Source organism: Malurus melanocephalus, unplaced genomic scaffold, assembly GCF_030028575.1.
Source record: "Malurus melanocephalus ecotype Western Australia unplaced genomic scaffold, MMel_1.1 scaffold_59, whole genome shotgun sequence".
In the NCBI taxonomy this organism is placed as follows: domain Eukaryota; kingdom Metazoa; phylum Chordata; class Aves; order Passeriformes; family Maluridae; genus Malurus; species Malurus melanocephalus.
In genome coordinates, this window is record NW_026623291.1 from 2,336,576 (window position 1) to 2,347,653 (window position 11,078).

At 54.4% G+C, this 11,078-nt stretch overlaps 1 protein-coding gene across 2 annotated transcripts in view; it reads right to left on the reverse strand.

The window, feature by feature from the left end:
• Positions 1-3,186: 3,186 nt before the first annotated feature.
• The window catches only part of UCKL1 (uridine-cytidine kinase 1 like 1), an 18,693-nt gene continuing 10,801 nt past the window's right edge, over positions 3,187-11,078 (reverse strand). The window contains exons 8-15 of one of the 2 annotated variants that reach the window (XM_057366087.1): positions 8,614-8,633; positions 6,156-6,254; positions 5,719-5,812; positions 5,359-5,421; positions 4,896-5,018; positions 4,459-4,566; positions 4,129-4,285; positions 3,187-3,558 (exon numbers count right to left, since the gene is read on the reverse strand). In XM_057366087.1, coding sequence (XP_057222070.1) covers positions 3,482-3,558; positions 4,129-4,285; positions 4,459-4,566; positions 4,896-5,018; positions 5,359-5,421; positions 5,719-5,812; positions 6,156-6,254; positions 8,614-8,633 — 741 coding nt within the window. In that variant the 3' untranslated portion in view covers positions 3,187-3,481. The remainder of the gene's footprint in view (positions 3,559-4,128; positions 4,286-4,458; positions 4,567-4,895; positions 5,019-5,358; positions 5,422-5,718; positions 5,813-6,155; positions 6,255-8,613; positions 8,634-11,078) is intronic. The other variant, XM_057366088.1, reaches the window with a different exon arrangement.

Genomic DNA, 11,078 nt, shown 5'->3' on the forward strand with positions numbered 1-11,078 from the left:
GAGGGGTTTGGGTCACTCTGGATGGCAGGCAGGACATGAAGCACAGCCGGTCCTGAAATGAGGAATGGGACCCCAAAAATCGGGGGGGCTCCAGGCACTGCTGAAAGCAGGGGCCCCATTTGGGGAATTGGGATCTTGATGATGGCAGGAGGATGGAGACACTGCCAGAAGCTGGGGTCCTGCCATGAGAGGTCGAACCCCARTGATAATGGGGGACTGAGCTCACAGGCACCTTGTGATAGCAATAAATCAAATACATTTCATGGGTTTTTTTTTTGCCTGCTTTGATGAGACACCTGGAAGAGTGATTTGCAATCTGAAAAAAAAGGATTTTTTTCTCTTTCAGCCCCATTCTCCAGTGGCTCCGTGTTATGGAGGAGGCAGTAGGGAGGGTCRCCCAGTGTGCCACATGCTCCTGGCTGGGTTGGTCAACAGCAGGTGGGATCTGGAGCTGTCCTGGTCAGGCTCTGTGGAGCACTGGGCTCAGCCATGCCCAAAACCCACCACTTTTGACCTTTTTTCCACTTGAAAACATGGTGTGACCCTAGCGGGGCGGTTTGGGCTGGTGATGAGACCTGCAGCATCCCCCACCCTGCCGTGACACAGCCTCATGRCCGGGGCTGCTCAAAAAGCCTGAGATCGATATCTCGGCAAGAAAAGCGCGGTTTTTGTTTTTTGTTCTGTTCCACCAGCCCAGCCCATGGCCAGCATGGCTGCAGAGCCTGTGGCTGGGGGGGCAGACAGAGGGAGGGACCTGCCTGCCGCCCACGCAGTGTTTCCGATGTGGCGTTTGCTACCAGCAGTTTGTCACACACAAAATAAATTCTGTCTTGTAGCCCTGAGACTGAATTTGGTCTGGTAGCGCTCGCTGGTCATGGCGGCGTGAGGGAGAGGAACGTGTCGGGCTGAGGGGATGCTGAGGGATCCAAGATGGTGCCGTGGCGTGAGGGCAATGGCGGCAGTGAGGGCGGCAGTCACCAGAAACAGCGATTGAGGATGAATCAGCTGTGGGTGCCTCACGCAGGTGCCGTGTGGGAGGAGAGGAGAGGAGGTGGCTCCACATTTTCCAGTGGTGGGAATGGTGGGGATGGGTCTGTGTTTGGCTGTGATGGGAGCAGGGCAGGAATGGTGGACATGGGTCTGTGTTTGGCTGTGGTGGGAGCAGGGTGGGAATGGCGGACATGGGTCTGTGTTTGCTGTGGTGGGAGCAGGGCAGGAATGGCGGGCATGGGTCTGTGTTTGCTGTGGTTGGAGCAGGGTGGGAATGGCGGGCATGGGGCTGTGTTTGGCTGTGGCAGGAGCATGGTGGGAATGGAGGGGATGGGTCTGTGTTTGGCTGTGGTGGAAGCAGGGCAGGAATGGCGGACATGGGTCTGTGTTTGGCTGTGGCGGAGCAGCCCTCAGGGTGGGAATGGAGGGCATGGGCCTGTGTTTGGCTGTGGCAGGAGCATGGTGGGAATGGAGGGAATGGGCCCATGTTTGGCTGTGGTGGAAGCAGGGGAGGAATGGCGGGCATGGGCCCATGTTTGGCTGTGGTGGGAGAAGCCCTCAGGGTGGGAATGGCAGGCATGGGTCTATGTTTGCTGTGGTTGGAGCAGGGTGGGAATGGAGAGCATGGGCCCATGTTTGGCTGTGGTGGGAGAAGCCCTCAGGGAGGGAATGGCAGGCATGGGCCTGTGTTTGCCGGTGGCAGGAGCAGCCGTCCTGTGGGAGCTGCTGTCATAGACACAGGGCTGAGCTTCTGAGGCAAAATAATCACAGAATACACTCAGTTGGAACCTGTCAGGATCACGGAGTTCAACTCCTGGCCATGCACAGGACGCAAAGTCACACCATGTGCCCAAGAGCCTTATCGAAACCTTTCTCGAATTCAGACAGACTGGGTAGTGCAGATCTGAGTAAAAATGTGGTGCTATTGGGGCAAGCGTAGATCTGAGGCAAAAGAGGGATCTGCTAAGGAAAAACAGTGACTCCACCACTGCCTTGGGCTTTCTGTTCCAATGTCTGAACATCCTTTAGGTGAAAAAACTCTCCCCAATATCAATTCTAAACCTTCCCTCGCACAATTGTTTCTTCTTGCCCTGTTGTGCGTTACCTGAAGGCAGAGACTGACCACGCTGCGGGGCAGGAGGTGCTTTGCCCCCCAAACAAGYGATGTGCAGATACCCCATCCCTGGAAGTGTCCAAGGCCAGGGTGGATGGGCTCGGAGMAGCCTGGTCTAGCGGAAAATGTCAGGTCCATCTTTCACACACCCAATGACCCACCACTGCTGACCTGATCCCGCCTAAAGCCCCCATGCCCCATGCCTGACCTTCTGCCCCCAGCCATGTCTTCCCGTGTTTGTGCTCACCAGCTCTCCTTCCACCCACACAGGGAACTATTTTTAGCAGGCACTAATCGAGTGTCAGTGTTGGCTCTGAGCGTGGCTTTCAGCGGAGGGCTCCTTCTTTCACCGAGTGCTGGCAGGAACTCGGGTGTGTTTTCTTTTAAATCTAGTTGAGAACTGACACAATGTGCCGCAGAGCAGTGGCAGTTATTTCGGGCTCGTCACACCCAAGCCCACACTGAGCAATCACCAGGTGACTCTCCATTTTGGTGAGGGCTTAGCACAGCATCCCCCTCCCAGTCCTGTACTGTCAGCAGCACCTGCTTGCCTTGCCTGACCCCTCAGGAGCCAGCTCGGGGCCAGGGATGCCCAGACAAGAGGGGAATCTCTTTTAGTGCTCTTCCATCCTCTGGGGAAAGAATCTTTCCCTAATATCCAATCTAAAACATCCAACGACACAGCTCCTGACGTTCCCTCAGGTCCTGTCCCTGGTCACACAGAGATCAGTGCCTGCCCCTCCACCTCCCTCCAGAGGAAGCTGCAGACACCAATGGTCTCCCCACAGTCTCCTCTTCTCCAGACTGAACAAACCAAGTGACCTCAGCTGCTCCTGGTATGGCTTTCCTTCCGGATCCTTCACCATTCTCCTGTAGCTCCTTTKGATGCTCTGTAATAGCTTTGACTTCCCTTCAGACAGGAGGAACTGTCTCTACTTGAGCACCAACTCTTCGTTTGGATCAGGGGTATGGCATTTTTGACCTCCCACCACTGCTTGTGGCATCTCCCCTCCCAGGGTTGTAGCCTTGAAAGGTCACAAATCCTTCTAGACACCCATGGGAAGTGACAAAAATAGGCTCCGTTCAAGAAAACCAGAGAAAAAATTTATTATTGTCCTTTATAAAATATCTCCAATAAGTTATATAGGCAAATATTTAAATTAAAATAAATTAATTCCGCTCTATGCTGGGACACGCGACTGTCCATAAAGTCAAACTAGGATTTATGTTTCTTTGAAAAAATATGCCCTAGATCTCCGATGTAAGATTTGAAAAAAATATCTATGCTTGGTGAGAGGAAGGAGAAATCTGCACTGGACAGAGGGGTTAAGGTGCGGTGCTGAAGCTGCCTGGTGCCAGTGGCACCTCCACATCCAGCTAAGTGCTAAGAGCATCCTCATCATCGCTCCAGTCAGGAGGAGCATCCGTCCCGAAGTATCGATCACCAAAATTCCCTGTGGGGAGAGAGAGAGTCAGAGTGCAGCACTATGGAAGCCTAGGGACCCATCCTCCTGCCTGTCCTCATCCCAGCAGGCAAGGGGACCAAAGCAGGTTTATCTGACAGCTTGAGCAGCAAGAAAGCCTGAGTGTCAGTGAAACTGGAACAGCCTGGAGGCTGGTTTAGCACCCGGTGGAAGGTGCTTCCTGGCACAGTAAAGSTGAGGACAGAAGAACATAGTGAGCTTATTTTGGGTGAATTTGTGGCAGGTGGCAGCTTAGGGAAGGAGGTAGGCACAGGGCTGCTCCAGCTATCCCAGCCTGACTTCTCAGCCTGGGGCTGGAGGAGGCTCAGGGCATGTGGAACGGCTCCTGTCTCTGACGAGGTGATGGCTGCCTGGCAGCTCTCAGAGCCAGCACAATGATCCCAACACCCACCTGGCAGCAGAACCCAGGAGGGGCAGTGGGTCTCTGGGTTATGTAAGGCCAAACCTAAACTGCTGCAGAMAACCAGGGCTTCATGTCCTCWYCCYACCAGAAGCACTAAAAATCCCCTCACCACAGGTCACTCCTGCCAAGGCACTCACCAATGCCGGGGATTATCCGGAAGAGGTCATTCACCTTCTTGTCCACAGCTGTAGTGATGATCTTCACCCGGGGGAAGGCGTAGGCAACCGAGTGGACACCCATCTCTGCCATRAGCAGGGAGAGCAGGAAGATCTTGTCCTCTGGGACATCATGATCCTACAGAAAATTCACAAGGATAGCTCAGGGTGAGTTACCCCWGCGTGTGCTGTGTGCCCTGACTCCCTCCTTCCCATGGAGGAGCCAGTTCTGGGCAGATCCCCTCAGCATGGCTGTGGCTGGTGCTTTGCAGGTTGYTCTGGAGCCAACCCCCTGCCTGTCATGATCCGTACCAGCAGCACCCGCACTGCCATCATGGCTGCAGCGCCCGTGGAGACYGTGCAGTCCATCAGGATGACGTGGTCTTCGCTGATGTCCTTTGGCAGCCGCAGGTAGTGGAGCTGGGTGGAGGAAAGAGAGAGCAGCTTAGAGGCTGCAGGCAAACAGAGCAACCTGGGCCCTTCTCTTCAAGGGATAAAGGATCCCTCCTGGCTGCCTATCCCTGGGATCCTGCCATCAGCTCAGAGCCAGCACAAACACTTGGCAGCAAACCAGCCCCTGCATGCACAACCCTGATGGCAAAGGCCACTTGAGCAGCTTTCAAAGCACTCAATCCCTGCCCAGAACAGCTCCCGGGTCGCTGAAGGGCTGTCAGGAAACACCTGAGCCATGGCCCCACCCTGCATGCAGGTTAACACCAGGAGATGTCCTCAGTGGCCCCGGGTGTTACCTCTGGCTCGCCCGTGTTGCAGTTGGTCTGGATGAGGATGGTGCCGATGCGGACGTCCTTGCACACCGCGCGCAGTGCYGGCTCCATGGTCTCTCCYGCTCGCAGGATGGACACCCCGGTGATCTGCAGCACACGCCCGGAGTGGTCACACAGTGTAGGAGTTGCCATCACCCCACTGGGTCCCTGCAGGGGGGAACTCCAACAGGCAACCCAAAAGCACATCCCATCCAAGAGGGGTGTGCCACTCCCAGTCCAGGCTGCCACCCTCAGTGATAGGGCGTGAGTGGCACAATGACATTGCTGATGGCACCCTTGGTCATCGACCTGCCTGTCCTGATGGTACAGGGGGTCATATTCATGACAGTAGGCACCAAACCCAGTCTGATGGCAGCTGGGGGGGGGCCTTCCCTGCAACCACAGGGCTCCCAGTTCACCCACCAATAGTGCTTTGGCTGTCACTTACTTGCTTCCCACTGTATGTCCTCCCTTCGTAGTCATGTCCTTGAGGAGTCTGGACTGTGCAACTCTACAAAAAACATGTGAGATAAGTTACCAGGGGTTCTGATGCAGCTCTCACAGGAGCCTTGGAGTCAGTCAGCCATGGGGGCTGAACCCTTGGACACAAAGGCTGGACAGAGAGCTGTCACCCAGGGCCACAGCATTGCTCCATAACCTTGGGAGTCCTGGCCCTTTTTAATCTGAGGGTTAAAAGGATTGATCCACGGGGAAGGTTGGGGGAGCAGCACCAGGACTGTCCTGGCTCCTCAGCAGTTGAGAGTTAGGAATCAGAGAAGAAATCTGGCATCTACAGCCCTGAACCCACCTGGAATGGGAGCAGGGAGAGYGCATGCTCAATCAGCAACCGCATCAACCTCTTGGAGTAGAAAATGAACTCRTCTCTGCTGGTCTCCTTGTTTCTAGAGGGGAGGGAAAGGCAACATCAGCTCTGGACCAAAATGTGTCACAGGAGATGCTGGCAGAGGTTGGGCAGTCCCTGCCCCTTCCTCGTTCTTGTTTGCACCATCTAAGCCGGAAACTGTGGTGTCTGTTTTAAGGTAAAAAGCAGTAAAATTGTTGGCAAGATCACTGAGCAGTAACTGTACAGCTCCTCAATGCAGGGGCCACCACCAGCTGCCCTGTCTTGTGTCTCCAAGCCATCAGGACAGGCAGAAGTGGAACTGGGAAGCCCAAAGACAGGCCAGCCCATCCCAGCAGCAGCTGAGCCCCATCCCACCCCAGGAGCTGCAGCAGGGCCTTTACCTGATGATGGTGTGCATGCCCCTCACCTGAGGGGTGCTCTTCAGCACACTGAGGGTCTGAGGAAGGGGGTGGCACTGGTGGGCAGAGGCCAGGGCAGCCCTGAAAACCAAACACATGGTCAGAAGGTCTGGGGAAGGCTGCCYGAAGGCTGGAGCACAGCACACGGCYGRAGCCATCCTCCCAGATGTCATCTCACACTGCAAACACAACACACTGAAGCCATCCAGTTGAACAGAGTGAGCAGCCAGCCCTGCCTGGTCCCTGCCATGGCAAAGGGACCTGCTCCCACCAATGTGGGTCACTGGAGTTGAGGGGACCTYGTAGGCCAAGGTCCTGACCTCCCTGCTGGGCACCTGACCCAGGTWCATAGAATGGTTTTCACTGGAAGGGACYTTAAAAACCATCTTGTTCCAGCCCCGTGCCATRGGCAGGGACATCTTCCACTAGACCAGGGTGCTCTGAGCCCCATCCAACCTGGCCTTGAAMACTTCCAGGGATGGGGCARCCACAAYTTCTAAGGAGGTGATTGGCCCATTGTRGTTTCCACTGTTTGGGAAGAAAGTAGAAAATAAAATCAAAACCTTCTCCCATTCCAGAGCCTTATCTGTTGAGGAATCCTGGACTCATAGAGTGAGGAGAGGCTGTTGTGGTTGTCTCTGACCACAAGTGCCAGATGTCACCAGGAACTGGACAGGCAGCCAGGCAGGCAGCGCTGGCACATATCTGGAATGTGACTATTTCAGAGAGCACCTGGCCCATTCCAAATTGGGAACAGCTTCAAGACTTTATGGCTGGACAGGATTGGCTCTGTGTGACTCATTCCACATAACGAATAGGGCTGGGAGCTATTCTGGGATCAAGGGAACACCATTCATGGGGAAGMGCACAATGGAGCCCCATTAGTCACTTCTCCCTGTGAGAGCGGCAGTAATGAGAGGAAGGTCACATTTGGCTTCCACAAGGCTGGGCAGGATGGACAAGCAACTTTGTCTGGGAGGAGGGCTGGGATTTAAAAGCCACACGTCAGATCACACACGTGCCAGCGGCTGCACCTGGCAAAAAACACAGAGATGTTGGGGAGGCAGAGAAGAGAGCAAATGAAAGCATTGCATGATTAGGATTTCAAATCAAGCAGAAACCTGGATTAATGGCACACAGAGGCACACAAGCAGAGAGGAAGACAGAGAAGATGGGTAGGCATGGAGGAGGGCAGAGCTTGAGGCCTCCATCCACACAGCCATCTCCTGGTCTTGGCCAACCAACACCAAATGAGACATTCCCAAAGCCTGTSGGTACTTAAGGGCTCCTTCTTGCTTTACCAGCTCCAGTCCTGTGTAGCAGCCAAGAGCCCCCATGCAGGGAAYGCTCCAGAGAGCCAGGACAGCTGGCAGCCATGCAGAGAGCATGGATGGCTTGTGGTCCCCTTGTTGGCTTGCCTGCTGTGCAGAACCCTTCGCTGGTTTGGGACAAGCAGCCCTCAAGGCCCCGGCCCTGCTGCCAGAGAAGCAAGCTCACTCCGTTAGTCGCTGTGCCACGGGTTAGAAGCCCTCGRAGATGCTCCCATGCCAGGGCTGTGCTGCTGGCAGCACCCACAGCTCTGCCCCTGCAGCTCTCCCTTCCCTCCTCCTGCCAGACATGGCCTGGGACAGATCCTGGGGGACAGCCCTGCCTAAACCCCTCTCAGCCCCCAGGATGCTGACACATGTGGTGGTGAGGGCATGAGCCTGCCTTGGGCAGACACTGGAGCTGTCATGGGGGCTGCTGGCTCACCTGTAGGGGGGTAGAGATAGGCCCCTGCCACAGAGCCACACACCTGTACATGGCCTTGGCTGGGTTTGCCCAGGTGACAAACTGCTGTTGYCCAAACCAGAGGAGCTGTTGGGGTCATCTCCCATCCACCACAGCKCACCAAGGGGCACAGGACTCAGCTCCCAACTGGCACCTTCCCCCCGCATCACTGCCAGGTCCATCCCACCACACCAGTGAAATGGGCAGCCCATCTCCTGTTATGGTGTGACCTGACTCCTGCTCCCTGCCAAAGATGCCAAAGGTTTTCCAACCTCCATAGGCAGTGGAAACACCTCCCCTGCACCCTGACATGTTTACAGACCACCCAAAAATGCTTGTCRGTATTCTGTCACCAGGTTTTCCACACCTTCCTTTGACAATGTGGGGACAGAGAGGTCTGGATACCACCCTGCTTGGAAGCCACTCAGTGTTGTGGGGGTCTCCATGGTGCTTTCTGGGGAAACAGATCCCATTTTTGGGAGGAAGCTTCTCTTTCAAGTGCCCTCACCTATGTCTGGCCCACACAGCCCCAGCAGAGCAGGCCCCCATGAGCTGTCTGCCCCAGGATCCCCGCCCGGGTTAGTGAGGCGGCTCACCCTGCACAGCCCTCACCCACTCCCCGCCGTTAGTGTCACAACCAAAACACTGCCATAAGCGTTTGTCTCCTCACATATCCCAGCGCAGCTTCCTCTGGTCACCCGGTGGGAGGGATGTTCAAGGGAGACAAGACAGGAGACACGAGAGTTTAAGAGGAGAGGGACAAACATGACATGAAACAGAGGAGAAAGCACTGTCATTAGTTAGAGGGGGAAAAAATCCCCTGATTGATCAATGGCTCTTGGACCTGCTTGGTGCCTGGGCCGTCACCGTGCAGACGCAGCACTCCTCCCTTGGTGACCAAGTCACGTCACCACTGCTCTCCATTGCACTGGCTCCACTCCTGGCTCCATGAGGGACAAGAACTGTCTGCTYTCACTGCCCTGGAGCCACAGCAGGGACACTGTCCCACAGTCCCAGGTAGCATCACACTGCCAACAGCGGCTCTTGGAGTCTGGAAGGATATAGAACCATGGAATCCTAGAATGGCTTGGATGAGAAGGGACCTTAAAGATCAGCTCATTTCACCCTCCCTGCCACGGGCAGGGACACCTTCCACTACACCATGTTGCTCTAAGCCGCATCCAACCTGGTATTCAACACATCCAGTCTTCACCCAGGGCTCCACTGCAATCTCAGAGCAAGCCAGGCACTTGAGGCCAGAACTTTTGTCCAACCTAAAAATCCTTCATCCAACCTGCCCTGCCCTCAYGCAAACTGCTTTCGGGCTCACAGGGGCGTTCCCCTTCTGCATGCTGATGATCTGCTCAAGGCTTGGAGAACATGGAAAGCCAAGAGCACTGGAAACACAGAGAGAAACCTGGTTCTGAATAGAACATCACCTGCAGGGAAAACCTTCTTTCCCCATGGCTCATCTGTACCTGCCCTGGGCTCACCATGACTGGAGAGGGGCTGCAGGCTGAGGGAAGAGCTCAGCCCTTCCAGCAGCCATCCCACCACTGCTTTGTCACTGCCTGCCCATCCTGGGTGGGAAGGAGRGAGCGTGATGCCTCCTGCCCCTCCCTGCCAAGACAGAACTGTGACGGAACATCCAGACAGGCAGCCATGGGCACGTCAAGAAAACGTCTTATTTTGGAAACTTATTTTTTCCCCCTGAGAACAAGAGCTTTAAAGGGAAAAAAATGGAAAGAAGAAGAAAGAGAGAGAGAGAGAGAGAGAGAAAAGGGAGAAAAGGGTGACCATCTCCCAGGAAGGCTTCAGGGAGCATCCTCAGCTCTTTGTGGAACATGCTATCGAGCAGGAAGCAGACAAGAGACATCCAGCTACAAAGGAGCTGATGCAGTCAAGGCATTTCAAACACGTACACGGCTGCCTTTCAGGGCTGACATTTCAAACAAGGGCTATTAAACTGCGCCACGGGTTGATATTTAAAGACACAATTGGCAAAGGGCACGCCAAGCTGATCRGGACCCTGGGGGTGGGGAATATTGATTGGCGAGGGGAATCGGCTGCAAAGAGTGCTGGCTCCTGGAGCGGGGCTGGATGCTGAGAGCGTGGCAGGAGGGATGGAGAACAAGCTGGGCTGGGAGCACTGTGCCTCAGCATGGGCTGGCTGCACCAGCTCCTGCTGCCAGGCTCCAGGAGGAATACACACCTGGGAGWGCTGGTATGGAACTACATCTCCAACACGTGAACAGACGGACATGGGGAAAGCTGCACAAGAAACATCCCAAGAGCACTAAGGTCCAACCTGTGCTCTGAGGGAATAACTGGGAAGGCAGGCATGATCCTCAGCAGCCAGTGGCTTCAGGATGGAAACAAGCTTTGCATGTCCAAGGAAGTCACCACTTGCTTTGAACTCCCCAGAATTCACCCATCTGACTGGGGAAAGGCACTCCCTGCCTGTCCCAGCCAGGTCCTTGACCAGGAGAAGCAGCCCAGGAGCATAAGAACCACAGAGATCCCTCAGACTGGGGCCAGATCTGAGCATCCAGGTTTTATCCTGCTGGCACAAAGCCCTCCCTGTGTCCCCACYGCCGCCAAACAGCAGTGACTTCAGAACAACAACCGTGACATTTAGATGAAGCCATTCCAGACAAGAGGATGGGGAATTGTTCGCAATGAAAAGCCCATATTTGCCAGGCACATTTCACTTGATGTGTCTCTCCATCCACTCCACTTCTCCTGCAAAGAGATAGCAGGGCTGGGGGAAACCACAGCAGCAGCAAAACACTGGGGCTCCACCAGTGGCAACAGATTTGGATTTTTGCAGAATTTTTTTTCCAGATTTTCTGTCAAAGGCATAAATGGAAACCTWAAACMGAACATAAACCCGCCTGTGGCTGTGATGATCACRGAGGTGTTTCTGGAGATCAGAGTTAACTTTCCAAACTTAAAACTACTAATACTTCATGGATATATTAAATACCTGTTTTTTTAAGCGCAGAGAAAGGTCACTGGTACAGAGCACCCCTTTGATTAAAGAAAGGAAATTTTATGTGTGTATATCTATCTATCTATCTATCTATCTATCTATCTATCTATCTATCTATCTATCTATCTATCTATCTATCTATC